The 27,640-nt window shown below is 68.3% G+C and overlaps 2 protein-coding genes across 22 annotated transcripts in view; both read left to right on the top strand.

The window, feature by feature from the left end:
- Nucleotides 1-290: 290 nt before the first annotated feature.
- Nucleotides 291-17,211, top strand: LOC122708130 (receptor-type tyrosine-protein phosphatase V-like). 13 transcript variants are annotated; one of them, XM_043924263.1, is made up of 36 exons: nucleotides 295-1,440; nucleotides 1,837-1,875; nucleotides 2,748-2,850; nucleotides 3,021-3,082; nucleotides 3,387-3,435; nucleotides 3,561-3,833; nucleotides 4,120-4,389; nucleotides 4,557-4,820; nucleotides 5,473-5,727; nucleotides 5,826-6,065; nucleotides 6,183-6,458; nucleotides 7,480-7,752; nucleotides 8,101-8,364; nucleotides 8,512-8,778; nucleotides 9,040-9,321; nucleotides 9,494-9,634; nucleotides 9,843-10,053; nucleotides 10,393-10,457; nucleotides 11,246-11,366; nucleotides 11,438-11,485; nucleotides 11,880-11,973; nucleotides 12,061-12,151; nucleotides 12,240-12,316; nucleotides 13,018-13,152; nucleotides 13,671-13,793; nucleotides 14,178-14,338; nucleotides 14,498-14,633; nucleotides 15,117-15,190; nucleotides 15,367-15,523; nucleotides 15,613-15,667; nucleotides 15,788-15,864; nucleotides 15,953-16,081; nucleotides 16,189-16,299; nucleotides 16,369-16,551; nucleotides 16,772-16,907; nucleotides 17,021-17,211. In XM_043924263.1, exons 4-36 carry the CDS (start codon nucleotides 3,026-3,028, stop codon nucleotides 17,209-17,211), a joined length of 5,286 nt encoding a protein of 1,761 aa, XP_043780198.1. In that variant the 5' UTR covers nucleotides 295-1,440; nucleotides 1,837-1,875; nucleotides 2,748-2,850; nucleotides 3,021-3,025. The 13 variants fall into 13 exon arrangements, 9 of the variants coding, with proteins under 9 accessions (XP_043780202.1, XP_043780204.1, XP_043780201.1 ...); XM_043924261.1 differs by having other exon boundaries at nucleotides 296-1,440; nucleotides 15,613-15,679; XM_043924262.1 differs by having other exon boundaries at nucleotides 296-1,440; nucleotides 1,802-1,875; nucleotides 15,613-15,679.
- Nucleotides 17,212-18,645: 1,434 nt separating this feature from the next.
- LGR6 (leucine rich repeat containing G protein-coupled receptor 6) overlaps nucleotides 18,646-27,640 on the top strand; it is an 82,426-nt gene continuing 73,431 nt past the window's right edge. For 8 of the 9 annotated variants that reach the window (XM_043923477.1, XM_043923482.1, XM_043923480.1 and 5 more), the window contains exon 1: nucleotides 18,646-19,087. In XM_043923477.1, the coding sequence (XP_043779412.1) occupies nucleotides 18,861-19,087 (227 nt within the window). In that variant the 5' untranslated portion in view covers nucleotides 18,646-18,860. Of the gene's footprint in view, nucleotides 19,088-23,498; nucleotides 23,556-27,640 lie in introns of those variants that run through there. The other variant, XM_043923481.1, reaches the window with a different exon arrangement.

The following is a 27,640-nucleotide window of genomic DNA, read 5'->3' as shown; positions in this document are numbered from 1 at the left end:
AAAGGGGGAGTTGGAAAGAAGGCCACCCTCTCTGGGGCAAGCTGCTGATTCTTATCACGAACAGGAAGCTAGGATACCGCAGGAGTGGGGGAGGAGGCTGGGGTGGGTGCCCCGCACTGCACCGCCAGTGCCCCCAGGCCCCTAAGGTCTGAGCCTGCAGGCTGTGAGCACCCCTCCCCTCAGGGTTGGAGGAGCTAGAGACTGTGCTCTTGGCTGGAGAGCTGGGGGCCCAGAGGGGCAGAAAGTGGGTGGGGCGGGGTGGGTAATGGTTGGGCACCAGGTAAGACCCCAAGGACAGCTCAGTTCCCTTTCGCTATATTTGGGGGTGACACTCACCTTCCCTCCTGCTCACCCTGCACCCCTTTCAACTTAAGAGATGCCTGGACATCACTGGAGGTGTAGACGCAGCTGGAGGTGCCGGGCGCCAGCAGAAGCCTCAGCGAGGACAGGGCCTCAGAGAGGACAGGCCCCCAGCCTGGCCTGGGCCCCGTCCAGGGTGGATGCTGCCCCATCCGGGCTGTGGGGTGCAGACGAAGGCCTGGAGGCCATGGAGGGACTCCCATCCTGAGCCTGCCCCCGCCCCAGCGTGGACCCCCATGGCTCTCAGGCTGCTCACTCCACCTGCCAATGTGCGTCAGAGCTGGGTGCGGGGCGCAGGAGACCCGGAGGGCCTGCTGGGGGTCCCTGCTCCTCCCTGCTTCTCAGGAGCCCTCTCCCTAGGGGCCGAGGAGCGCCCCTCCCGCATCAGTCAGAGGGCAGATCCCGCAGCGCTGGGAGCCGTCTGCCGGAGAAGTGGCTCCCGGAGGGCCCGGGGTGCCGGGGCTGAGGTCTCCGAGCTGCATCTCAGCAGAGCCCCCCACCCTCCAGTCGCTCCCCAGATCCAGGGCTGGGAGCCCCAGGGTCAGGAGCCCCTCAGAGGGGCAGGAGTATTGGGAATTCCCAATACAAGCCCTGTTCCTGCAGCACCTGCCTGTCCTGGGGTCAAAGGCCATGCCCTGACAGAGCCCTTGAGGCAGAGTCTCAGGACTGGCCCGCTGTGGGGCCCTGCTGCTCCAGCCCGCCTTGTCCTCTTTGCTCCTCTCGGAGGAGAAGCCCTGATCCCAGGTCCCCCACACACCCCCAGATCCCGGGCCAGCCCAGCGGGCTTCGTGTCCCTGGCTGTGTGGGGGAGACAGAGATACAGAGAGCTGGAGAGGTCCTGGGGTGTGGGAGGCTGGGCCATCCGGAGCCTCCGGCCCTTCTCCTCCTGGAGACTATCTTCCGGGGCGTGGGGGTGCTCAAGGCCAGGCTGCTGCAGTGGGCGTGGGGGGGAGGGCCCGGAAGACGGACGCCGGGCTGCAGCAGGGGAAACTACCGTTGGCACTCGGGAGCCAGGGAGCCAGCACGCCCAGACTGCCCACCACCCGCCTCTGCGTCAGCCCGCTCTCCCCAGAAGGAACAGTAAGTCAGGCTCCAGGAGGACCCCTGGGGTTCCAGGTGGAGGATGTGGGTTTGTCTGTGGGAGTGGCTGCCGGGAAAAGACAGAGCCCTTGGGGTACTTTCTGCTGAACGGAGACGCTGGGCTGGGAGGCTGCTTCCTACGTCTGAGTCTTCCTTACCTTCTCGAGCGTTCCCACCCCCTCCACCCCCGTCCTGGCCAAGGCTGCCCGCCCCTGCTGGCTGGGGGCTGACAGGTGTGCCCCTACCTCCCCCAGGCCCCATCCATAGGACTAGACGTGGGGTCTGTGCTGTCCCCAACAGGCCCCCTTTTGTGGGGACTATTGGGCACAGTCTGAGACCCCACCCCTTACCTAAAACCCAGTCCTGTGTACCTTTTCTACTTCGATTCTGAATTAGGCTGTTTCCATCCCACTGCTCCAGGCTCTGCCGGGCCAGGTAAGCGCGGTGCCCCAGGTGAGGGGGGCAGGGAGGGTGAAGTGTTTCCCCCTCGTGGCCAGACTGGGACCTCCCCCCTTTCACATCAGTTTCCCTGGTTGTTCCCCCACCTCCTCTTTTGAAAGAATGCATGTGCGCACACATGCACACACACACACACACACACACACACACGTGTGAGCAGCCTGGAAAATCTGATGGGGCTGCAGTGCTGAGTTTCCAGAGGCTGGTGGGCGGCTCTGAGGTTTGGGGCTGGCCGAGTGGGGTGAGAGAAGGGTCCGCAGAAGACAGCTCCTTGCCCAGTGTCTCTGTACCTGCCTGTGTGCTACGCGTCCCCCTCCTGACTTCCAGCTCGGGGACCAGGGCCTATCCTTTCCTCCATCTCCCTCCCCACCTTTCCCCATGTCAGCCGCCTTGGGCTGGGGGCTCCAGGGAGCGCTTCCAGGTGAGTCCTTGGCTGCAGGCTGCAGGAACCCCTAGGCCTCAGCAGCACCTGCGTCCACAAGGGGGTGGCAGGGGGTGGGGGTGTGTGTGGGGAGGGTCTAGATGGAGCAGGCAGGGGTTGGAAGCAAGCACACGTCCAGGGCGTCAGGGGTCAGGAGCCGAGGCTGGAGGCCCAGGTTCACCCTGGGGCAGGGGCTCGCTCTTCCCTCAGTAGACATTGCTTCCTCACCGGGGGTGCAAGGACAAGAAGCAGGAGGGCTGTCCTGGGTCCACCACCCCTGCAACAAAGGCCTTTAGAACGTGCTCCTCTGTGTCCAGAAGGGGACACACTCACAGCTGCCTGTCCACCCAGCACCCAGCTCCCAGCACCACGATGTCACCAGGACCCTCCCGGTAGGAACACGGATGCCCTGTCCTCCTCTCCCCAGGGCAAGGTATCGGGAGTCAGCTGTCTCTGCCCACCCCGGGGCGTTGCTTCTCCAGGTCTGAGTCTCTTCCTGCCTGGAAAGCCAGCTGCTGAAGAGCGTGCAGGTAGGGCCAGAGTGGGAGGCAAGTGTGTCTGCAGCCAGGGGTCGAGACCCCCCTCCCCCCTCCTGGAGCCCTGCTGGGAACAGGGTCTGGGGTGGAAAGGCAGCCAAGCTCTCCAGGGAGCCGGGAGCTGAGCGGGGGGATGCAGAACAGCCCCTCCCGCTGCCTCCTAGCTCTGATGAGGCCCCCAGCCCTGTTCGCGGCGCTCCTCTGGCTCCCAGGCTTCTTGGCCAAGGTGAGGCGGGCCCCGGGGCCATGGCCGGCGGGGGCAGGGGGTCCTGCTCTCTGTGGTGTCCAGGCCTCCTGCTGTGCTGAGGGCCCCAGCTGATCTGCTCCCAGTTGGGCAGAAGCAGCTCCTCCCCAGTCCCACAGGACACAGGGCAGCTGCCCCGGTTGGGGCCTCCGTGCCTCGGTGTCCTGCCTGCTGCCCTTAGGCCATGCCTGGGGTGGGGGACGGACAAGCGGACAGCCTTTTCTCTGCCCCTGACTGCAGCCAGAGCCTCTGCCCCTCTCCCCCACCCTCCTACCCCCTTCCTCAGGAAGATGAGTGCCAGCCCCCGGAAGAGGGTCCCATAGGGGCCAGTGGAGGTAGGTGGTGGAGGAGGGGCGGACAGGGCCGTCTCTCCCCCGGGCCGCCTCTGTCCTGGCCCTTCCTGCCCCCGCCTCCTTTAGGGCACAGGGCACTGGGCGCCCTGACGACCCCTGCTCCCCAGGACCGCCCCTGAGGGTGACGGTCAGCAGCCGGGGCAGGTCCGCCAGCCTCACGCTGAGCTGGGCCGCCCCTGGGCCGGGCGGGCCCGGCCGCACCCTCCGCCTCAGCCGGCTGAACCCCCGCGGCTCCCCTGAACGGCAGCTGCTCCAGGCCCACACCAACACGTCCAGCTTCGAGTTCCGGGACCTGGTGCCAGGAAGTCGCTACCAGCTGGAGGTGACGGCCGTGCGCCCCTGCGGGCAGAACGCCAGCCTCGGCCTCACTGTGCTCACAGGTGCGCGGCCTGCGGACGGGGGCGTGGCCTGTGGGCCGAGGTGTGGTCTGCGGGCAGGGGCGGGGAGCCTGCGGGCGGGGTCTGTGGACGGGGCGGGGCCTGCGGGGCAGGGACGGGAGGCCTGCAGGCGGGGCCTGTTGGCGGGGGCGTGGCCAAGCAGGATGGTGGCCCTGGAGGGTTGGTGAGGTCTCTGGGGACCACGCTGGTACAGGGACCTGTCGAGGAGTGCTAGAAGCAGAGATGCTGCCCGGCCCTGAACCTAGCACCCCTCTCTGCCTCGCCGCAGCCCCGTCCACTGTCCAGGACCTGCAGCTCCACGGCTCCGAGAGCCCGTCCAGCCTGCGGGCCTCATGGGGCTCTGCCCCCGGGGGGCAGGATGGCTACCAGCTTGTCCTCTGCCACCTGGAGTCCCAGACAGTGGTTCACAACGTCTCCACGTCTGCCGGCACCCTGACCTACAATTTTAGCCACCTCCTACCAGGCAGTGAGTACGTCTTGGAGGTTACCACCTGGGCTGCCCACCTCCAAGCGAAGACCAGTGCCCGCCAGTGGACAGGTAGGGCCCGCGCCTGGCAAGACCCCGCGTGACAGCCGGCTGGGGGTAGGGGTGGTCCAGAGCCCTGAGCCAGTGTGACGGGGCTCCTGGCTCCTGTGCGGGGTTGGTGCCGGGTCCCTGGCCGGGCCCCTTCTCCAGTCCGCTCTGTCCCGCCTGCCCTCCTCTAGCTCCTGTACCTCCAGGGCAGCTGGCGCTGCGTGCCCTGGGCACCAGGGCCCTGCGGGCCTCCTGGGGCAGCGCTGGGGGGGCCGCCTGGCTGCACCTCCTGCTCACAGACCTCCTCAGTGGCTCCAACCGGACGGCGGGCGTCACAAGAGGTGTCTCCAGCCACACCTTCCCGTGCCTCTCTCCCGGAACCCCCTACACGCTGACACTCAGCGCTGTCGCCGGCCCCCGTTGGGCAGCGGGGCCCAGTGCCACCGAGTGGACCCGTGAGTGCTGGGGGTTTGCTGGCCACTGCAGAGGTCCCTCAGCCAAGCAGGCTGATCCGGCCATGCGGGGAGCGTCCAGAGTCCTGCAGGGAAGGGGTGAGGCCCAAGAGTGCCCGCCTGCTGGCTGGTGGTAAAAGCCCCCACCCCGAAGGTGACAATGATGACAATTGCCGTGTGCCGGCCCCATGCCAGGCACTTCTGTGTGGCATGTCATTTAACCCCCGTAAGTTGTGCTGTCCCCCGTGACGGTGGGGAGACCAAGGTTCAGAGACAGGGACCAGTCCTGAGGCTCAGGAGTGTTCGGGCTGGGCTGAGCCCCGGGACCCAATGCCCCTCTGCTCAAGGACGTGCCTTCTCACTCTGGGGAAGGTGGAGGAACCAGGCGGCTGGGTCTGAACCTGTTGCTGCCACTGCCTGGCTGTGGGTCTCCAGACAGAGTGCTTGCTGTCTCTGTGCTTCGGCCTCTGCCCCTCGAAGGGGACCGCAGCGGCCGTGCTGCAAGGACGTGCCAGGCCTGGCCCTGGGAGTGCTCTTGTGTTTCCGCGTCCTTGGCTGGGTCGCAGGACTCACCCAGCAGGTGGCCTGTCCAGGGTGCACAGGAAGGAGCTGGCCGGCTGCAAGGACTTTCTGCATGTGTCTCCCTCCCCCGCAGGTCCCTCCACGGCCCTGGACCTGCGGCTCACTCCCCAGACCCCAGGGCTTGGGGCCAGCTGGAAGGCGGGCCCCGGGGCCTGGGAGGGCTACCTGCTCAGGCTGAGCGGGCCTATGGAAAAGACCCTAAGTTTGGGCCCTGGGGCCCTCAACGTCACGTTCCCAGGGCCCCTGCCATCCGGACACTACACTCTGGAGCTGAGAGTTCTGGCGGGGCCCTACGAGGCCGGGGCCCAGGCCACTGCCTGGCTGGGTGGTGAGTCTGGGCTGGTGGCGAACGGGTTGGGGTCCTGCCCAGGGGTGCCTACCTTGAGAGGGGTGGACCCTCACCCTCCAGGGCCCACACCCCTCCAGATGCTGCAGCCCAGCACCCGCAGGGCAGCGGTACCGAGCTGCCCCTGGATGGGCCAGAGGCCAGCAAGGAGCCTGGGAGCCGGACACTGCCCCACTCTGAGGGGGCCCCCTGCCTCCTCAGAAATGTCTCAGGGCCACCTGGTGCCACCCAGGTCACGCTCCACGGGCCCGGGGCCCGCTCCCAGGTGGACGCTGTCTCTGCTCTGGGCACTGCCACCTCAAGCCCCACAGGCCACGCAGGTGAGTGCGGGCCACCGCGTCCCCTGGAACTGGGGCTGGGGCTTTGCCGCGGGTGGAGAGGGGCTGTCACAGGCCCACACACCACACGCGCCCCCTCACCGCCCTCTCCTCTGCCAGGGCCCCCCACGCCACAGCCGCTGGAGGTGGCCAGCAGGGACAGCCCCTCCGCCTTGACCGTTGGCTGGGCCCCGGCACCGGGGCCACGGGGAGGCTACAGGGTCAGCTGGCACCAGGAGGGCGGCCAGGGCTCGCCGGGCGGGCTTGTCGACTTGGGCCCGGACAACGCCAGCCTGACACTGCGGGGTCTCGTGCCCGGCTCCTGCTACGCCGTGTCTGTGTGGACTCGGGTGGGGAACCTTAGCGCCAGCATCCAAAGGGCTCGCGCCTGCACACGTGAGTTCCCGGCTGCAGCCTCTGGGAGGCCAGCCCTGGGCAGTGGGGTGGGTACCAACATCCTTCACACGCCTCCCTCTGTGTGCCTGACTCAGAGGCCATGTGTCTATTCAGAGTAGGGCATTTCATGAACCTGTTTGCAAGCATTCCCCACCTCATACCATTGGGTCAGTCATCCACCCATCCAGTCATCCACCCATCCTTCCAACCATCCATCCATCCTTCCAACCATCCATCCATCCACCCATCCTTCCAACCATCCATCCTTCCAACTATCCATCCATCCTTCCAACCATTCATCCATCCATCCTTCCAACCATCCATTCATCCTTCCAACAAATATTTAAAGAATGCCTTCCATGTTTAGGTATGGGGTTACATGCCAAAGCTAAAAATTATGAAGAAGATAGTGTAGAAAGGCAGACAGACAAGTAAACAGATGGTCGATGTGTCTATTAAAGTGGTTTATGTTGGTGGTTATATCATAGGGTGAGTGTGGATGCACAGTGTGTTCAAACCGCGTGAGTCTCTGTCTTCACGGGTTAAGATCGAGGACTACGAGGAACGTTCTGTGGTTCTGGCTAATCTTTCAGGGCTCATAGAAGGGTCACCTTAGGGGGTCAAGGAAGGTTTCCCCGAGGAAGGGAGTGGGCCAAGGAGCACGTGGGTCTGAGTAAGGTGGTCAGAGAGGGGCCTTAGTGAGGGGGAGTGTGTCCCCAGGCCCAGAGGTGGGGAAGAGAGAGAGGGAAGGAGCTCGCAGGGAGACCCAGTCCTGGTGTGAGCCTGGGGGGGTGGGGGCTGGTGCTGGGGGAGGGGCAGGCAGAACAGAGTCACCCTCGGAGCTGAGGCCTGGGAAGCGGGGAGGGGAGCAGGCATGGGGCAGGGCCTGAGCTAGCCAAGACGTTTTCCTGGGAAGCAAGGGGGCGGTTGAGTCCAGGGCTGACCGTGTTGGAGACCAGCCTGAGCGTGCGGCTGGGGGCCGGGCGGGGGGGCTCGAATCCGCCTCTTGCTCATTCTGCAGTCCCTGCGCCGCCTGCCAACCTGAGCCTGGGCCTGGCTGCCCGGACCCCTGTCCTGAGGGCCGTCTGGAGCCCCCCCGCGGGGGGCAGGGACGGCTTCCTCCTGCGGCTTTACTGCCTGCGGCCTCCAGCTCTGGAGAGCCAGGAGACCCTGGGCCCCGAGGCACAGACCTTCTCCTGGGCCCGGCTGGCTCCGGGCACTGAGTTCCTGGTGTGGCTGGCCACCCTGCGGGGTCCCGACCAGAGCAGCAGCGCCAACGCCACGGGCTGGACGCGTGAGTGCCCCGCCCGCCCCGCTGACCACCCTTGCTGGGTGTCCCGGGGACTGGCCCCTGAGCCCCATGGTCAGTGAGCAGGCCGCTGGGTTGACGACAGCTGCTCCCCTGCCCTGGGGCACCAGGGTACCCCTTGCCGGCTGGGAGCCCCTGGGTGCGCTAATCCCCTCTGGGCCAGGACCCCCCAGTGACTTCTTTTGGCCTTAATCCCCTCTTTCGAGGCTGCATCTCCGAACACAGCCACGTTCTGAGGCCCTGAGGGTCAGGGGGTGAACGTGAATTTGGGGGGACACAGTTGAGGTCCTATACCTCCTTTCTCCACCCCCCCACCCCACACTCTCCCTGCAGGCCCCCTCGCCCCTGCCCTGGTGAACGTGACCAGTGAAGGCGCCACCCAGCTCCGGGCGTCCTGGGTCCACGCGCCGGGGGGCCGGGAGGGCTACCGGGTGACACTCTACCAGGCGGGCGTCCCGGTGCACTCCAGCCCCGTGGGGGCCCAGGTGGACGGCGCCAGCTTCTCGGCTCTGACTCCGGGCACTGAGTACGAGGTGGAGGTGGTCACGCAGGCCGGGCCCCTCCGTGCAGTGGCGGCCAGTGCCGCCGGCTGGACCTGTGAGTGGGCGTGGGGACGGGGAGGGGCGGGGCGATGGGAGGGGCCTCCCGGAGCCCCTCCCTCGGGGCGCCCCGCCCCCAGCCCCTCGTCCACCTGCGGCCCAGGGCCCCGCGTGGGGTCAGACGTTGCCCGCTCTCCTCCCACAGCCCCAGTGGTGCCTGCGGAGCTGCTGGTGTCCATGCAGGCGGGCAGCGCCGTGGTCAGCCTGGCCTGGGCCAGCGGCCCCCTGGGGCGCGGAGCCTGCCACGCGCAGCTCGCGGGGGCCGGGCTCCTGTCCCGGGAGCAGCCCCTGGCCCTGGGCCAAGCCCGCCTGGTCCTGAGAGACCTCACGCCTGGCCGCAACCTCTCCTTGGCCGTGCGGTGCCGGGCGGGGCCCCGCCAGGCCTCCACGCACCCTGTGCCGCTGCCCGTGGGTACGCTGGCGTCTGCTGGGCGCGGGGCGCCCCGAGCGCTAAGCCGTCCCGCCCCGCCCCTTCTCGTGTGTGGGGGGGAGCTCTGCCCTTCCGCCCTGGGCCTCCCCTCGATCTCCAGATGGGTGCGGGGCGGGGGGTCTGGAGGAGCGCTCGTTTCTCCCTGCGGCCGCTGTTCCTTTCTGGGGTAAAAGTGCCCAGTGCCTCTGAGCCTCTGCGCTTGCGCACTGACCCCCACTCGATACGGAACTCCGGAACCCACAGAGCCTGACCCGGTGGAGGACGTGCAGTGCCAGCCCGAAGCCACGCGCCTGGCCCTGGTCTGGACGGTGCCCGCGGGGGACGTGGACACCTGTCTGGTGGTGGCGGAGCAGCTGGCGGCGGCAGGGGCCGCCCAGCTCGTCTTCCGGGCCAACACCTCCGGGGGCGCCCTCCTCCTGGCGCGCCTGGCGCCTGCCGCGTCCTACCGCCTCAGCCTCTCGGTGCTGGGCAGGAACGGCCTGTGGAGCCGGGTGGTCAGCCTGGTGTGCGCCACCACGCCCGAGGGTAGGCGCCTCTGGCCCCCTCCCCCTGGGCCCACCCCCCAGCCCCCGCCTCAGCCCTGCCCCCGACGCCACTACCCCACGGGGCTCATGGCCGTGCGCCCGGCCCAGCCCCGGCACTGCCCTCCCTCAAGGGCGGCTCTGCTCTCAGCGCCTCACTCCCCCTCTGCTCCCAGCCTGGCACCCCCCGGAGCTGGCCGCAGCCCCCCGGCTGGAGCCCGAGACGGGGATGGGCGTGCTGATTGCCCAGGGCATGTTCGGCGAGGAGGACGGGCAGATCCAGTGGTACGGGGTCATCGCCACCACCAATATGTCGCGTGAGTCCCGGCCATGCGGTGGGGGCCCCTGGCTGCCGCCTGGCAGGGGTGGTGAGGGGCCAGGCGCTGACACGGGCAGAATGGATGTCAGGGTTGGGGGGGGGTGGGTCCCAGCACAGGAAGGGGGTGGGGCATTCTGGAGCATGGAACTGGCACATCCAGCAACGCGGGGCATCCTGGGTCCCACCACCTTCTGCTCCTCTCCCAGTGGCCCGGCCTCCCCGCGAAGCCGTCAGCCGCACATGGTACGACCATTACTACGGCGGCCGCGACGCCTACCTGGCTGTACTGCTCTCCAACCCGTTCTACCCCGGGCCCTGGGCCGCGCCCACATCCTGGCCGGTGCCCGTGGGCACGGACGACTGCGGCCGGACCCGCGACATATGTAACGGGCGGCTCAGGCCGGGCTCCCGGTATCGGTGAGGGCCGCAGCTGAGGGAGGGGGAGACTCCGGGTTTCGTTGGGGCCGTTCATGCCTTATGCCAACCAAGCCTGCGCTGACTCAGGGGAGGCGTGGGGCTTCCTGGCAGGCAGGGCACACCCGGAGCGCCCCGGTCCCTGGCTCCTTCCGGGGGGGGCAGGGGTGGGCTCCTTTACACTTCGCTGCGGGAGGCAGTGGGCGCTCTGCAGGTTCAGGTGACGGGACTGGAAGGCTCCGTAGGTGGGGGGCTCCTGCTGCCTGGGACTCAGCCTTTTGGGAGGGGCGCAGCCCCTCTGCCTGGCCCCCCACCACAGGAGGTCCTGCTCCTCTGCCCCAGGTTCAGTGTCGTGGCCTTTTCCAGGCACAGCCCTGACACCCTTATCGCCGTCTCAGCCTTTTCAGGTAGGCAGGCGCCCGGCGGGGCTCCCAGTGGGTCCTGGGTGGGGGGCTGCTGCTGAGCCTTGTCCCACCCACTGGCCGGGACCCGTCCCACATGGCAGTGCTGGGAGCCCCCGGGCTGGGAGGAAGATGGTCCGGGTGGGCTGGGCAGGCTTGGGGGTGGTGGGCGGACAGACATGGAGGAAAGGATCTCCCCTCCTGCCTCTACCCTGTGAGATCACAAGGCAGTGCTGAAGCAGTAGAGACGTGAGGAAGCCGTGAGTGAGAGACACTGGGGACTCAGCCTGCCTAGCAGCTGTGTGAAAAAGAGGAAAACAAACAAATTAATCTCGGCAACATTTTCTTTAAACTGAGATACTGAAAATCTATCAATGTGATTAATTTTTGAAATAATGAGATAGTTTGCATTTATTTTTTTTTATCAGTAAAGCTCTGCAATCCTGCCTGCATTTCACACTTGTAGCAAATCTGAAGTCAGCCACTCTGTTTCAAATGCTCTGCAGCCCAGGGCTGTGAGGCGACCTCCCCCGCCCTCCTCTCCGGAGGGGGTTCAGGGTGGGCGGGGCCACCCAGTGCGTCAGGGGCTGGGGGGAGGGGGCCCCCTCACTTGGAGCTGGGGGGACTGTGCTCGGTTCCCATTCGGGGCGCCCCCACCCCCCCCCACCCCCCAGCCTCCACAGCGTCCATCTGGCGTCTGGTGCTTCCTTCCGAGGGGGTCTGTCTCTGTGCGCTCCCCCGAGGGCCGCAGGTCAGCTCCAGGTCCCCAGCTCACCCCCACCCGCCATCCACAGAGCCCCGGACCAGCCCTTCCTGGGCAGTGCCCCTTCCGGTGGCAGCGGGCACCGCGGCCGGCGTGCTCGCCCTGGGTGTCTTGCTGGGCCTGCTGTGCTGGAGGCGAGTGAACGGGCAGAGGTGAGTGAGGGGAGGGCCGCCCGCACTGGGGGGGCCCCGGATGGCCTCCCACCACCCCATCACCCCTGCAGGGCAGAGAAGAGCCTGCGCTCCCAGGAGCTGACTGCTTACAACCTGCGGTGAGCACCCGCCCGTGCTGGACTGGGCAGGCGGCCTCAACCTCGACTCCCCCCGGCCCCGGCCAACCCCGTCGTCACCTGGGCCCTGACCAACCGCCTGACGGCTTCAGGCTGGGTCGCTTTCTTCTCCTTCCTCTGGGGCTTGGGCCATAATCTACCCTCGGGTCCCTCCTCTGCCTCCTGACACTGGCCTCACGCTGAGCAGACACCCAGAGCGTCCTCAGGGTCCAGGGCCTGGCCCTCCAAGACTCCTGCCCACCTCCGCGTGTCGTCCTGTCTGCCCCCCTGACCCGCCCCCCCCGCATCCCTGGCTGGAGCCCAGGGCTGTGCGCCCACGCCCACTGGCACCAGGGCAGGACTCCGCACACCAGGCCCTCCGCCTGCCCCCACCCAGGCGGACCCACCGGCCCATCCCCGTGCACAGCTTCCAGCAGAGCTTTGAGGCCAAGAGTGCCCACGCCTACCAGGCCTTTTTTCAGGAGTTTGAGGTGAGGCCTCTGCCCGGCCCAGGCTCTGGGGGACCCCTGTCTGGTGTGGGGGGTGACATAGGTCTGTCCCGGCCCCAATCTCTGCAGGAGCTGAAGGAGGTGGGCAAGGAGCAGCCGAGGCTGGAGGCTGAGCACCCTGCCAACAGCGCGAAGAACCGCTACCCTCACGTGTTGCCCTGTGAGCGCAGTGGCTGGCAGGTGGGGCTGCGGCTGGCCTGGAGTGGCCTGCCTGTGCCCTCTCCCAACACACACCTTACCCTCTGCAGACGACCACTCCCGGGTCAGGCTGGCCCTGCTGGACGGGAAGCCCCACTCTGACTACATCAATGCCAGCTTCATCCCGGTAGGGCTGCCCGCAGGCTGGCTGTGGCGTCCCCTGCGTTTGCAGGGCACGCTGTCCTGCCCTGGCCATCCATGAAGACTGCCAGCTTGTGTGTCTGTGTGTTCCGCGCTGGGCCTGCAGGGGGCGGGGCGGGGCTGCTTGGACTCCGCCCTTCAAAGGAGCAGTTGTGAGTGTGTGTGTGTGTGTGAGAAATGGTGCTCAGAAGAAACGTTTAGTCCACCCAGGACTAGACGTCCAGAAAGGTTTCCTAGAGGAGAGATATCTGGGCTCTTAGCACAGAATCCTGACAAGTGGCGAGATGGGTGGATGTCATCGGAAAGACCCGGAGAAGAGCCGGGGTGGGGGGGCCTGTGGACAGAGCTGGGTGGGGTGTCGGGTGGGGGCAGGAGAGGCAGTGGGGGTGCTGGAGTGGAGTGACCGCCAGGTGGGGCGGGGGCACTGGGTGGGCAGTGGGCCCCTGGGGGACGCAGGTGGTGTGGGCAGGAGGCCTGGGGCGGCTACTTGGGGCCCTTCTGGTCTCGTCATTGTCCCTTCCAGGTAGGGCCGTCTCCGAGCCAGCCTCCTGTTTGGGTTCCTGGCGTGCATGTGTTCACGTGTGTGCACACGTGCTGGCATGCACACGCAGTCCTTACGGAGATCCCACATGGATGCTCAGCTGCCTGCTGGGGGCCCTGTTCACGTCTTCCTGTCCCCCACCCCAGGGCTACACCCACCCGCAGGAGTTCATCGCCACCCAGGGGCCTCTCAAGAAGACACTGGCGGACTTCTGGCGGCTGGTGTGGGAGCAGCAGGTCCACGTCATCGTCATGCTGACCGTGGGCATGGAGAACGGGCGGGTGAGCACGCCGCAGCCCCGGGCGGCCACCAGGTGGCAGGCTCTGCCCGCAGGCCTGGCTGCGGGTCTGGGAGGCGGGCAGGGACAGGGGCCAGGCGCCCAGGCTCCCAGCTGGACTTGCCTGTGCTGTCCCTGATGTTCCTACAGTGGCCCCTGCTGCTCCGGGCCCAGGGCCGGGGGTGGCGGAGACAGGGCAGTCTGCGTCTTTGCTTTGGACACACCTGTGTCCTGCTCCACACGGGGCCCTGGGACAGCACCTCTGAGCCCTTCCGTGGAGCGGCGTGGCCTGGCCAGGTGACCTTGAGTAAGGCCATGCAGTTGGCCCAGGAGCCCGGCTGCTGCCTGGAAGCCCCGGGGCCACCTGAGGTCTGGGGTGGGGGTGCTGGGGCCCGTCCGGGACGCAGCGGCTTCTGGATGAGGAGGGCAGCAGAGATCGAGGGCGGGAGGGTGCGGATGGAGCCGGGGTGGCCGGGCCCGCCCCACCCTGACCCGCGTCCCCCTGCTGCCCCCCCGCCCTAGGTGCTGTGTGAGCACTACTGGCCGGCCGACTCCCGCCCCATCACCCACGGGCCGGTCACCATCCTCCTGCTGGCCGAGCAGCCACAGGACGAGTGGACCACACGGGAATTCCAGCTGCATCACGTGCGTGCCCGCGAGGGGAGCGGGGAGCACTCCTTTGGGAGGGTCAACCCACCCCTGGGTCTCTGGCCTCCTGCCTGCCCGGGAGGCTGGTGGTTTCGGAAGGGCCGGGTGGCAGAGCGGAGACTCAGGGTCATCCGAGGCCGGGAGAGAAAGGACGTCTCTGCCTGTGCTGTGCTTGGCTCAGGCCCCCGAGCCCCATCTGCCTCCTGGGCCGTGACCTCCTGGGGCAGCGGTGCCCCCCTGCCTGGGCACCCCCGGCAGGCAGACTCGCTGGAGGCTGGAGGAGCCAGGGCAGCAACCCCGGGGGACAGGGGCCAGCCTGCCCGCGGGGCCTGGTGGCAGGACAAGGGCTGAGCGAGGACCCCTGCCCCGCCCCCCCCCCAGGCTGCCCAGCAGCGGCAGCGGAGGGTGAAGCAGCTGCAGTTCACCACCTGGCCGGACCACAGTGTCCCCGAGGCCCCCAGCTCCCTGCTGGCCTTTGTGGAGCTGGTCCGGGAGCAGGCGAGGGCCACCGTGGGCGCAGGGCCCCTCCTGGTGCACTGCAGGTGAGGCGGACAGCGGGCCGGGGGCACGGGAGCCCCCTCACCCGGACCCTCTGCCCCTGCCCTGGGCCCTCCGTCCTCCAGGGCCGGCCCTGCAGGTGAGGCAGGCTGTGAGCTGGGGGCACAGGGAGGCCCCTCACAGCCGGTCCTCTGTCCCCGCAGCGCGGGCGTGGGCCGCTCAGGCACCTTTGTGGCCCTGTGGCGGCTGCTGCGGCAGCTGGAGGAGGAGCAGGCGGTGGACGTGTTCCACGCGGTGCACGTGCTGCGCCTACACCGGCCGCTCATGATTCAGACCCCGGTGGGCGCGCGTGCGGGGGCGGGGGCGCGTGCGGGCAGGGGCGCGGGCGGAGGGATGGGCGGAGGGCACAGCTGGGGGCGCGCGAGCAGGGGCGCGCGGGCGGGGACAGGTGGGGCGCCCAGGCGGGCAGGGGCACGGGCGGATGGAGGGCGCGGGCGCGAGCGCGGGCGGCGGCGGGGGCGGGGACCCTTCGAGGAGGTGGGGCCCGTGGCCTGGCCACAGGATTCAGGGGGCAGGGAAGGGCCCCGGGGGAGGGACTAGGGCAGCCACCCTTCTAAGGGGGCGTGTTTCCCTTTGGGCGGGGGTCCACAGGGGTGGGTGGCCCCCACCAGCTCTCACACTTGGCCCCACGGAGGACTCCCGGAGATCCTCCCCTGCGTGGCCCGGCCGCAGGGCTGGTCGGGTCCGGAAGTCTGGAAGCCCTCTGCTGGGCCACAGCCCCTCAGCCAGCGCCCCCGCCCCCCTGCCCCCCCCCCCCCCCAGAGCCAGTACATCTTCCTGCACAGCTGCCTCCTGAGCAGGGTCCTGGAAGGGCCCCACAGCACCCGCGCTGCCGAGTACGTGCGCCCCGGGGCCTGGTGGGGGGTGGATGGAGTGGGGGATGGGGGGTGGAGGGGGGAGAAGGGGGAGGTGGAGGGGGAAGATGGAGGCGGGGGAATGGGGGGAGGATGGGGGGTGGGGGGGCAGGGTACCCCTCCCTCCCACCACCAGGCTGCTGACTCCGTCCACACAGGGCTGCAGAGACCCACAGCAGGCACTGGGCAGCCCCAGGCACCTCCCACGCAGCCGGTGCCCCCTGCAGGCCGCAGCCCATCCCCGTGAGGAACTTTGCCCGAGTGTGCGCAGAACAGGCCGCCAATGGCAACGCGGGCTTCCTGGAGGAGCACCAGGTGGCTGGGGGCTGGGCAGGGTGGCGTGGGGTCCCCTCGAGCCAGGGCTTCTGCACCCTGCCTGCCTCACGGCGCCCCCTGCCCCCCAGCTCCTGCTCCGGGCCCTGAAGGACGAGGCAGGCTCTGGGACACCCCCTCCCCGCGGTGAGCAGAATGGTACGGCCTCCAGTGCGTGCAGGCGGGTGCTTGGGCTGAGTGGACCAGGCAGGGGGCATGGGCGGGGGTTGGGCCTCTGGCGGTCTCACCCCTGCCCCCACTCCACAGAGGGCCGTTGTCACGAGTGGTCCCCTTCGGTGGAGAGCGGCCCAGCTGGGGAGATGCTTGAAGCCTGGCTCTTCCCTGTAAGTGCGTGCCCTCTGACCATGTGGGCAGGGCCTGGGGGTTGGGGGTCCTAGAGTTGAGACAGTGGGGACACGCTGTGCCTTGCAGGGCGGGCCCTCTGGCCGTGACCATGTGGTGCTGACCGGCCCTGCAGGGCCAGCTGAACTCTGGGAGCTGGTGTGGGAGCACGGGGCCTGCGTGATGGCCTCCTTGTGCCCACCGGACCCCCAGGAGGAGGTGAGGGGCAGGGCGGAGGGTGGGCCGCCGGGGGCTGGAGTGGGGCATGGAGCGGGCCACGGCGGGGTGGGCTGGCTGGCCGAGCAGCCCAGATGGGTCCGCCACAGGAGTTCTGGCCCACGGAGACGCAGCCTGTTACCACGGACGCGGTGACCGTGCGCTGGGTGGCGGACGGCAGTGCTGCAGGCTGGCCCTGCACCTTCCTTCACGTCACACATGTAAGCTGGGCTGCAGGGTGGGGGGGGCGCTCCGTAGAGCCGCCCGGACCACCCCCCCCGCCTCGGCAGCGGTGCCAACGTCTCTACCCAGAAGGCGAGCGGGAAGGAGAGACCGGTGCAGCGGCTGCAGTTCCCATGCTGGGAGCCGGGCCAGGCGCTCCCCACCGAGACCCTGCTGCCCTTCCTGGCCGCCGTGGGCCGGTGCTGCTCCCGGGACACCGAGCAGCCAGGCACGCTGCTCAGTCACTGCAGGTGCCGCTGGACGGGGCCCCGGGGAGCGGGCGGAGCACGCACGGCCTCCCGGCTCGGAGCGAGGGCCAGAGGACACAGCCCCCCTCGCTCTGTGCCGACACCCCCTGGGAACCCGTGCCCCTCCGCCTGGGCCCAGGCTGGTGGTGGCTCTCCTGGGCGTCCCTCCCCGGTGCCCTGGCCCAGGCCCCCAGTTGCTCCTCCAACTTGAGGTCAATTGCAGCAAGGGTGCGGCCCAACTGGGCACCTTCCTGGCCCTGGAGCAGCTGCTGCAGCAGGCAGGGACCGAGGGCGCCGTGGACGTCTTCACTGTGGCCTTGCAGCAGTCGCAGGCCTGCGGCCTCATGACCCCAACGCTGGTGAGTGGCCCCGGGGCTCAGCCTCGGGACGGGGGGGGGGGGTGGCGGGTGCGGGAGGGGCCCCCCGCTCTCCGTGGAGGCCGTCCTCACCACGGCCCCGCACCCGCCCCCAGGAGCAGTACGTCCACCTCTACAGCTGCCTCGACAGCGCGCTCTCGGAAGGGCTGCCGTGAGTCACCCAGCCCCTGCTGTGTGGGAGGCGGTGCTGGCCCGGCAAGCCCACTGTGGCCCGGCTTCCCCGGGAGGGTGGCCTGCACGCCAACCCCGTGCTGTGAAGGGCAATAAACGGTGTGGTCAAGCCTGAGGCTGAGTGTGTTCTGTCCGTGGAGACTGGGAGATGGGGGTGCTTTCGGCCTGGCCTTGCCTCCCGCCGTGACCCTGCCCAGGGCAGGCGCTGGAGGGTGGCTGCTCCCCGGCCACAGCGGCTGGGTTTCGTGTGCCCCTGCCCTCCACCAGTGAGGGAACCTAGGCAGGAGAACCAGGAAGGAGGGCACAGGTGCCCACCGCGGTGACACCATTGCTCACAGCCTCACCGGGGCCGGCTGGGGGGTCCTGCATTGACTGCAAGGCGGGGAGGGGCGGCACCCAGCTCCCGGTGAAGGCCTGTGGGACAGGAGCAGAGGCAGAGGCCTCCCCAGGATGGGGTGCAGCTCTGGGGCCCCGGGCTGGGTCACACGCTCTTCACACGTGCATTTATCTGGAGTGGGACTGGCCCACACAACCCTCCAGAGGCTAGAGACTCACTCTGAGCCCCCACCCCCCACTGCCCAGGGGCCACAGGGCTCCAGTGGCCGGAGCTGAAACGCCGACCACCCAGGCCTTCCCAGGGGCTTGTCTACAGGGCCGTGCCCACCGCGAGGCTGCAGGTCAGGTCTCCCCCTTCCTGGCCCAGCTGTGCCGCCCCTGGGCCTGGCAGGGAGGGCACTAGCGAGAACAGGAGGGGTGGTGACCGGCCCTGGGGTGCAGCGGTCCTGGAGGAAGGACCCCTGACCCCCGCCCCGCCCCCGAGGCCTCAGGCTGCTGCTGTACACTCGGGGGCGGCGGGAGACCAGAAAGCAGGAGGGGCCGGAGTTACCCCTGCCAGCGGGTCTGGCCCCCACAGGTGACCCGGCTTCAGCCGCCCACTCTGTCCCTCAGGCCTTGGGCCTGGCCTGGCCAACCAGATTGGTTGAGCCGCAGCTGCTGGACTGGCCTCTGGGGCCTGGGGGTGCTGACCCACCAACGCTCAGGTTGGCTCTGACGACCAGGGGGTCGTCCGCCTGGCCCCATGCCCGGCTCTGTCAGGCAGTAAGCAGGTTGAGAGCGCCCAGCCTCACAGACACTGGGTGGTTGGACATCACTCTTTCGGTGGCAACCTGGGGCTTCACTGAAGACCGCTTGTCGTAGCCCCAGTGGCCGCCTTGCAGGCTCTGACCCCTCACTGCTGGGCTCTGAGGACCACCCACCGCACCCCTCCATGCCCTCCCCTGGGTGCGGAGGGCGGCTGGAGCTCCACGTCTGGGACTGCGGAGGGGGTGGGGGCCCTACCCCGGCCCAGGGATGAGCTTGAACAAAGCCCGTCCCTCCCGGGTCCCAGCTCCCTGCGGTGGGAACAGTGCTGGAGGGGCTGTGGAAACGCTCGAGGTGTCCCGGGGAGGGGTTCTTCCATCCCCCACCCCCCGCCCCCAGGCGGTCCCCCAGGCAGGAGGTCCTGCGCCCAAACGCCCCCAGGTCCGCGCTCCAGGCTGTTCGCTTTTTCCTTTCCTGGATGAAACTCCTGCCACTTTGGGAGGAAGAGGAGCGGGCAGGCGAGCTTTCCCTGACTCCTCCTCCGCGGCCTCGCCTTCCTTTGCCAAGCCCAGCCCGCGAAGCCGGGAGCAAAGACGCGAAGCCTGCGCCTGTCCGACCTCGCGCCCCGCCAGCGCCGCGCAGAGCCGGCACTCCCGCCAGGTGCCTCCGGCGCGGGCAGCCAAGATGCCCCGCGCGCTCCGGCTCCTGCCGCTGTGGCTCTGCGCCGCGGCGCTCTGCGCCCCGCCGGACGCCCCCTCGCCAGCCGCCCCGGGCCACCCCCCGCCCGGCCCGCGGCCCGCCTGTCCGTCCCCCTGCCGCTGCCGCGAGGCCGGCATCCTGCTGTGGGCGGACTGCTCCGAGCGGGGGCTCTCCACGGTGCCGGCGGGCCTGGACCCCCTGACCGCCTACCTGTGAGTCCTGCGCGCTTCCCCGGCACCTGCGTCGCTGCGCGGCCGCCGCGGTTGGAGCCCCGAGGCGCGGCGCCCTCTGCCAGTCCCGGGCTGCTGGGCTGCGGGGCGAGGGTGGGGGAGCGCGCTCCCAGGCGGGCAGGGCTGAGGGCTCCCCTGGCTCGTTCCCACTTGGCCCCGATCTCGGGGCTTCATGATAGGGACCCCGCCTGGGCAGAGGGGAGTCCCCGAGCCCCAAGCGGAGGGGCCAGGCCCGGCGGCCCCTCGTCCTCCTGCTGCTTTCCTCTCCGGAAGAGCAGCACCCAGGACAGTGGTGGGGTGAGGTGGACGGACTCGGTGGAGGAGAGGGGAGGCCCTGCAGGGCACGAGGCCAGCAGAGCCGTCACCCGAGCTGGGTGGCCTTGGTGGGGCGACCGAAAAGTGGGGTCCACACAGCGAGCGGCAGACACACAGCTGTGGGCAGTGCCCAGGGCTGTCCCTGGCTTGGGGAATCTGGGTGGTATTGAGTCCCTACTTTGGTCAGGAAGCAGGAGGGGAGCAGCGCTGCTTGCAGATCAGACCCCTCAGCCCGCGTTTCCACCACCTTCTGCCACCGTGGCTGGGGGCCCCCGCTCCAGAGTGGGCAGCGGTGGGCTGTCCTCCCCAACCCGGGGCTCCTTGGCGCCCCTACGGCTCAGGCTCTGGCTCCTTCTAGGGTCTTCGAGGGCAACTTCTAGCCGGCCGCTCCCTGTGCATCCAAGTGTCCTGATCTGACCTCTCGCCTTCTCCCCATGTTAGTGAGACTCCTGTCCACTCCCCGCCCCCCCCCCCCCCCCCCGCCCAGTTCACAGCTGGCTGGACCCCGAGCGCAGGGCAGCCGAGTCCTGACCGAGGCCAGCGCCTCGAGGCCACCTCTCCTCCTCCCCCCACGGCCCGAGGGGCAGTTTCCCTCCCGCCGAGGCTCCGGGCTCTCCCTCACACCCCCTCCCCGCCCCGAACACCGGCAGGAGGCAAGACAGCTGCTGGGGACATGTCGGGCGCTCACGACTTTATCGGGCACCTTCCTGCCTCCTTGGGCCCCACTTGCTGGAGGGCTGCTGTGATGACCCCTGACCCTGACGGAAAGAAGATGATGGGCGGTCCGCGTCATCCATCACTGCGGGGGTGGGGGGGAGAATGGGTCGGAGGCGGGGTCACAGCAGAGCAGGGCTGAAGTCATCTGAGCTGGTGACCTGGGCCCGTTTCCTACCTGTGAACTGAGCTCAGGCTTGCCTCACGAGGACGTCGTCTGGATTCACTGAGGCAGTGTTCCTAAAGGGTCTGGCACAGTGCCTGGCCCCTGGGGAGAGCCTGTTGTTAGCAGTGTTGTTATTAGGGTGGCCAGGGCCAAGAAGTGTTCGTCAAGGAGGTCTTCCTGGAGGAGGAAGTGTGGGGTTACCAGGGGGTGGGTGGAGAGGTGTGGGGTGCGTGTGTGTGCCTGGTGGAGGCTGAGAGGGCAGAGAGTAGGCGCAGGGGGCTGCGAGGAGCCCCTGGGGCCTGAGCGGGCTTTAGCTTTCTCCTGGCAGGTGGGGACGCAGAGACTTGCGGTGGGTGGGCGGGAGCAACGGCTGGGAGACCCCAGGGGCCGGGAGGAGGGCCGGCGTGTTGTGTCGGGGAGCCCACACCCCAGTTCAAAGGAGAGGCGGGAGGCAGCCCCAGGCGAAACGAAGAGGAAATGTCTGGAGTGGTGGGTGGGGCGCTGGCGGAGGAGAAGAAAGGCTGGCTGGGTGCCGCCCCGCCCCGAGGGCCCTCTGCCCGCCGGCTACCCTGCAGCAGCACTTCTGTGCGGGTTGTGCCCGCCGGCTGGGCCAGGCGGGCGCGGTGCCCGGTGTCCAAAGCGGAGGCCCTGCCCGGCCCGCGCCCTGTCTCAGCCCCTCTGCTCATGGCCTGCGGCTCAGCCGGCACGGCTTCCGCCTGTGGCTCATCCGAGGACGGCCCTGTGCCCAGCAGGGCGGGCGGGCTGGTGGGAGGAGCCGCGGGTGGAGGGGCCAAGCCGGGGGCCACTCGTGTCGTGTCTGCTGTGCAACGCTGACGGCGGGTCTTGTTTTTCTCAAGCCTCAACCGCCAGTGGCCTGCTGAGCCCAGGAAGGACGGCAGACCCGCCTGTGACGGGGGAGCTCTGGGGCCTGGGCTCTGGGGCCCGAGGCGCTGCCCGTGCTCCGACCCCGTCCCCAACCCCCCAACCCCATGAGCATCAAGCCCCCGCCCGGGGACCTCAGCGCAGGGCCTTCCCCAAGCCTGCTTTGCTCTTGGGCTCCTGGTGGGCAGGCGCTGGGGGATGGAGGAAATGATCAGTCTCCTGTGGTACCTGGAGGAGCTGGGCACCCGGGGACCTTCCAGGAGGAAGGGCCGGGATTCCAGGTGACTGCGGTCTGCAGGATCCAGCTTCTGCCAAGAAGCCGCGTTCCGTGGAATGCGTGGGTCCTGAGTGCAGCACTGGGGCGGGCCGAGGGGCAGGCTCTCCTGCCCCAGGACAGACCTAGGGGTCTCTGAGGACCCTGACGGTCCCCAGGAGCAGGGCTCTGGGCACCCAACTGGGCTCGGACCCCTTGGGAAGCTGCGGGAGACAGCGACGGGAGACATTCCCACCCTCTGCCCCCAAGCTGGAAAAGACAAAGCTTTTGAGCCCAACTGAAATGGACTCACTGGCTTGGGGCTCTCCTAGTGGCAGGGGCCCCTGTGTGCTCACTAGTCCCCTGATAAGGGGGGTGGCTCCCAGCGGCTGACAGCAGCTCAGGCCTCACCTCACCCGCGGACATGGGAGAACAGGTCTCCGAGGGGAACAACACCCCAGAGGCCAAACCTGGGCAGAGAGCGGAGAGTTGTTCTGGAAGCCGCAGGAGGGCATGGTGCAGAGGAGAGCTGGGGGCTGGCCTCGTGACCCCCAAGCCGTGCCAGCGGGCAGGCGCCGGGCAGTGGGTGGCTGGGGCGGGGCTGCCGCCCCGTGACAGGAGCCCCTGGGCAGAGGCCCTCGGTCCCGCTTCCTGCCCCCGGGTCCCATCTCCTGTCCCCGGGTCCCGTCGCTCACCTGTTCCTTTCTGCCCTCCCTCCCGGCTCCGCTGCATAGGGGGAATGCCCACACTTCCCATTCTGCACACTCCCAGGAAGTCCGGAAGTTTCTTTGGGAAAACACTGGGCCGTTCTCGGGGCCTGCGGACCTACCTGGGCACCGGCCACCACGGGGCTGCCCCTACTGTGTGTGAACCGTGAGGAGGCACCGGCCAAGCCCACCTTACTGGGGGAGAGCAAGCCCCGTGCCGCGCGGGGGCTGCCTGCCTCCCACTGCTGTGATCCCGCCTCGCAGGGCCCGGGGGTCTGGCTCTGGGGTGGGCAGACACCGGGCACCTGAAACCCCCAGGCCGAGCAGTCCTTGGGAGCCTGTTTCCTTCCCGCCTCGGGGAGAGTCAGGGGTTCCCCCTCGCACCTGCCCACCGTGGCCCTGCTGGGGGGGATGTGCGGTGTCTCTGGGAGAGCAGCTGCCTGGAGCAGTGGGCGGATGGCTGCCGGGGAAGGTGCTGGGGCGGGGAGCCCTGGCCGCTGGTGGACGGGAGATTTGGACGGGCAGGGGCCGGAGGAGGAAGGCCGGCCTGGGGGAGGGGGACGCACCCTCGGGTTCTCTTCATCACCTCCCCCATCCCCTCCTCACCCCGAGGCGGGCCTTCCAGAGAAGGGCTTTCTGCCTTTTCCTCCTCAGGTCACGTTAAAAAAGCAAAAAACAGAAAACAGAAGCCAGCGCGTGGTGCTGGGCAGCTGGGGTGATTGTCCGGCCTCCTCAGGCAGCTTCCGGCCAGGCAGGGGCCCCTCGCACACCCGGCCGCCATGCACGGGGAGGCCTGGTGCGCCTGTCTGGCAGGCAGGGCCGGTCTCAGCACTGCCCGCCGCCGGGCCTGCCTGCTGCTCCCGTCCTCCGGCCCTCTGGAGGAGGCGGTGCCCAGCGCGGTGCCCCGGACGTGGCCTCCGGGGTCCTGGGAGGGAAGCTGAGCCAGGCGCCTGGCAGAGACGGGGCTTGTGGGGGCGAGACCAGAGGGTTGGCTCTGGGAGGCCCACTGCCCTCTCCCCTCCCCCTAGGCCTCTGGGGGCTCTGGAGGGGCGGGCGGCCCTGGGGCGTCTGGGTCAGGGGTCTCTGTGGTCCCAGGCTTGGAGCCAGGGCATGTGGCATCCCGGAGGGGTGGGGAGTGGTGGGGCCAAGGGGTCCACATGGCACCTCCCTTCTCACACACACAGAGGCACACACGCAGAGTCACACACAGACAGACTCACAGACACAGACACATGTGGCCCCGCGGGGCGGGCCTCCACCTGCAGGGGGCGCTGTGCGTGGAGTGAGTGGCGCTCTCGCCACAGGACAAGTCCTGTCCCCTCCCCCAGCTCACACCCGGCGCCCCGGCGGTGTTGGGGACGGGAAGGAGGTGGATCAAGTGTCCGGGCTGTGAGCACCGAGCCAGGAAGGGCTGTAAGCGAATCCCCTGCTTTTGTGGTGGATGCCGACTGGCAGGCTGGGAGGACCATTGTCCGGGACAAAAGCCGGAGGGAGTGGGGACAGGCCGCCGGCCCCCAGCCACCTGGGGCCGACTCCGCACTCCCAGCTCGGCGCCCGCCCAGCGCGGCGCAGGGGGGTGGTGACCTGGGCCCCCCGTCCAGCTCCTGGCCATGCCTCGCGCCTTAGGGGCCATCGTAGACCGCCGCCCCCCCACCCCCGCAGTGGTCGTGGGTTGAGCACGTCCCCTCTGTGCCTGCACCCTGGACTCTCTGCTTCTGTCCCTGGGAGCACAGCGACCATGAATGATGCGGCGGGTGCCGTTCTCAGGGGCGCAGTGGGGGGCACAGGTCCTGTCTGACACACGGTACCCACGGTGATCACTCAACGTGCTTTTATTTGCTCCAGTTTATTGTATCCACTTAGTAGTGTCCGGCCGCCCTGGACAGTGGTGTCGCCTGACAGCTCTCCGCCACAAACGAGGGGAAGACAGACTCAGGGACTTGCTGCGTGAGCCCCACCTCCCCCTGCCCACCGGCCCCTGCCGGCTCGGTGCCCGCCCCTCCTGGCTCCCCACCTGCAGCTTTCTTTGGTGTGCACACTTTGGTCTGGAAGAGTGGGACTGTCGACCGCTCCCCCCAGTTCTGTCTGCAGCGTGGGGCTCCTCTGTGTTCAGTGCGGTTGGAATCAGGACACCCCCACCTCGAATTCTGTCTTTGCTCACAACTTGCTGAGAGGCTGTGGAGAAGTCCTCTGCTCTTTGGCCTGTTTTCCTGCTGGCCCCTGGTTCCGGGTCCCCGGAGACGGTGGATTGTGGGGTGGGTGGGGGGGACGGGGGGAGATGGGGGAGGGGGAAGTGGCGTGAGCGAGGCTGAGCTGAGAGAGGGGCCAGGTCCTGAGAGGTGCTGCCTCCCCCGTGAGGCTGCAATCCAGGGCTGGGATCCAGGGCCACCACCAGCGCCCCTGTGGCTGTGTGCCTAGCCAGAACGAGCCCCTCACCGACCACGTGCCCCCGCCCCTGCTCCCGCCAGCCAGCGGACGCTACGCCAGCCTCCACTGCAGAAACCTGAAGCCCAGGGTGCCGCCGCCTCCCCCACCTGCCCTGCCTCCACTGGCCGGAAAGTGTCAGCCTCACAGTCCAGACTGGCGGGGGGTGCAGAGGCACTGCGTGGCGGGCCGGGTCCCTGCTGGGCGTGAGGGCGTGGGGTCGGTGCTGAGGACAGCTGGAGCTGTGGGGGCAGCAGGTGGGGCGGCTCAAGAAGGGTGGGTCGGGGGCCTCCTGAAATCCTGCGGGGCCCCCAGCCCGCTTGGCTGTACCCCCACAGCAGAGGGGCTGTCCCTCACCCCACCACTTGCGGCAGAGTGGACCCCGCAGGGGTGTGATCCCTGGCGTTCTCTGCCCTCCTGCTGTAACACCCCCAGTTCCTACCACTCACCAGCTCTTCGTGGCGGGGAGAGGCGGCTCTCCCTGCGCTGTTGGCCCTGAAGGCTGGAGATGGAGGTGCCGGCGGTGCCCGGGATCCCCCAGGGCCATGCTGCTGCTCAGGGGGCTGAGGGAGGAGGCCGAGGGCCTGGGCTGCCCCTCGTGGGACTCACAGCATCACAGCGCCTGCCTGCAGCCAGCCCACCACACCTCACGGCCCCACGGTGTGGGGGGGCAGGGCTGGAGGGAGGAGGGGGCGGGCCCCCACGCCGGCCTCCTTGTCTAGGCCGGGCAGCAGCTGGACGTCTCCATGAGCCAGCTTGCTCAACACTTAACAAGAAAGTGGTTGAAAAAATAGGAGGGTTGCGTAAGGGCGATTTACGCCCTTTAGGCCCTTGGACATCCTGAAGCCTTTTCTCCACACAGGGACCAGCAGTCTCCGTCCCCTGGGGACCTGTTAGGGTGCGGGGGCTCAGAACCACCCCCCCCCCCAGACCTGTGGGTCCACGACTGCACTTTAAGTGTGCCCAGAACCAGCCTCGAGCTTCTCAGTGGGATAAATCAGACCCTTGGCAGGCCAGCCAGCCCTCCACCCTCCCCCGGCCCTGCCCGGGGGCTGCTTTGACCTGATTCATATGTAGAAGGTGCCCCGTGGTCACCTCTGATTTACTGCGAGGATGTGGTTAAGAAAGGCATTCGAGCGAGGAGCCTGCCACTCTGGGGGGCCGTCTTCGGAGGGAGCCAGGGAAGCGGCAGCTTGATTTAGGACCCCAGCTCTTCCTCCAGGAACTTCCCTCCTGGGTTCTGACTGCCGTTCACTCTGTTTGCCAGCTGGCTGGCGTCACCTTTTACGTGGAGCCCAAAGCCGTCTCTGGGATGAGCAAGGCCGTAAGTGAACACACAAGTGGTGTGGAGCGCTCCTGAGAGCCGGCTGGGCCAGGGGGCAGCCTCCTACCCCAGGGCAGTGTGGTCTGCCCCCCCTGCAGGACCGAGGGGTGGCGTCCACCTGCGCGGCTGCGGTGAGGATGGAGCCTGACTCAGCTGCCGGCTGGCCAGCCTGCGGCCGGGCTCGGGTTTCGCGAGAGGGAGACGTCTGCTCCATAAACCCTGGCGCTCAGGAGCGTCGGCCGTCCGTCTCCTCCTTTACTGCTTCTTAGAAAAGAAACCTCCACCCCGTGACCAAGGAGCAGGGACAGAAGTGTGGGTGCAGAGAGGGCTCCGGGGCCGGGGCCTCTGGTCTTCGATTCTGTGCTGTGTCTGACCCTGAAGGTCCTGTGCCCGGGGAAGTTGGGGGCTGTGGGTCAGCGGGCGCCACCCTGCAGGTGCCAGGTGGGGTCAGGCACAGGGGAGGGTGCCTCCCACGGGGGCTCCTGGGACCACCCAGAGAGCTGGGACCCGTGGCCAGGGGCCTCTGGGGGTGACTCGGAACAGTGTGCCCTTGGCCCTGTACCAACTCTCAGCAGGTGTTTACTGAGCAACTACTGTATGCTGGGGGACACACAGATGAAAGTGAACAGACAGAAACACACTTCCTACTTCAGTCCCACGAGGTAGAGGCCGGGCATCAGGACATCCAGAGCGAGCCCTCAGCCGGTGCTGAGTTCCTGGAGGGCTTTCAGAACGAGTCCCTCTCTCTGATTGTTTAAACTAACTTTTGTTTACGTGGAGTGTACTCACAGAAAAGTGTACCTATGGCAAATGTTTCCTGGTGAATTTCCACACGCTGAGTACACTTGGGTGACCAGCGCCCAGACCAGGAAACGGAGTAGCAACAGCCGCCCCCTGGTACCAGCTCCCCCTGAACCCAGGGGCAGCCTCGGCCACGGCCTCTCTTGCCTGCGTTTGGCCCTGATGTGGGCGGAGCGCGGCTGTGTCTGGACCCCTGTTTGAAGGTCCACCTGCCCGGCTCCCATGGCTGCCCGGTCTTCACCGCGGGTAGACACGGGTGCAGTGGACAGACCCTGTGGTTTGGGGCGTTGGGGACGGGGCTGCTGGGGGCCGTTCTGGGCTGGGGTCTGGACACATGGACACACAGGAGAACTGCCAGGTCACAGCAGAGCCCAGAGGCCGCTCCAGGCAGAAGGGGGTTGGGTGGGGCTGTGGTCCAGGGTGTCAGGAGGGCGCTCCCTGCAGTGGGGAGGACGGGGGGGGGGTGGAGTGTACAAGGCCCATCCGAGTGCTCCCCGCATCATGCCGGGCTCCTGTCACCGCGCCCCGAGCCGGGCTGTGTCCGCGGGGCCTCGTCCTCTACCTCCTGGGGCTGCTGTCTCCTGGGCCCAGGGCCACATCGCTCCAGCCACCGTCCATCTCCGTGTGTGTCTGCGTCTCCTCTGCGGGGGCACCTGCACTCTGGGCCCACCCAGAGGCTCCTCCACCTCAGATGCTTCACTTCCTTTCACGGGGAAGACCCTTTCCCACAGGTCCTGGGGATCAGGACCCCCACACGTCTCTGAGGACCACCGCTCAGCCCACGGCAGCATCTCTGCGGCTGCCCGGCTGCCCTGGTGGAGCCTCAGCCACGCTCTCAGCCAGGCCGCTTTCTCAGGGCTACCCTGTCCTTCGTGGCCTTCCTCCAGGAAGCCCTTCCTGCCTGTGTCCTGTCCCCAGGCATGGGGTTCCTCCAGCCTTGTGTGCGGCT

The sequence above is a fragment of the Cervus elaphus genome, chromosome 14 (assembly GCF_910594005.1).
Source record: "Cervus elaphus chromosome 14, mCerEla1.1, whole genome shotgun sequence".
Taxonomy (NCBI): Eukaryota; Metazoa; Chordata; class Mammalia; order Artiodactyla; family Cervidae; genus Cervus; species Cervus elaphus.
The sequence above is the reverse complement of the archived record's forward strand: the minus strand, read 5'-3'. Positions and strand labels throughout refer to the sequence as shown.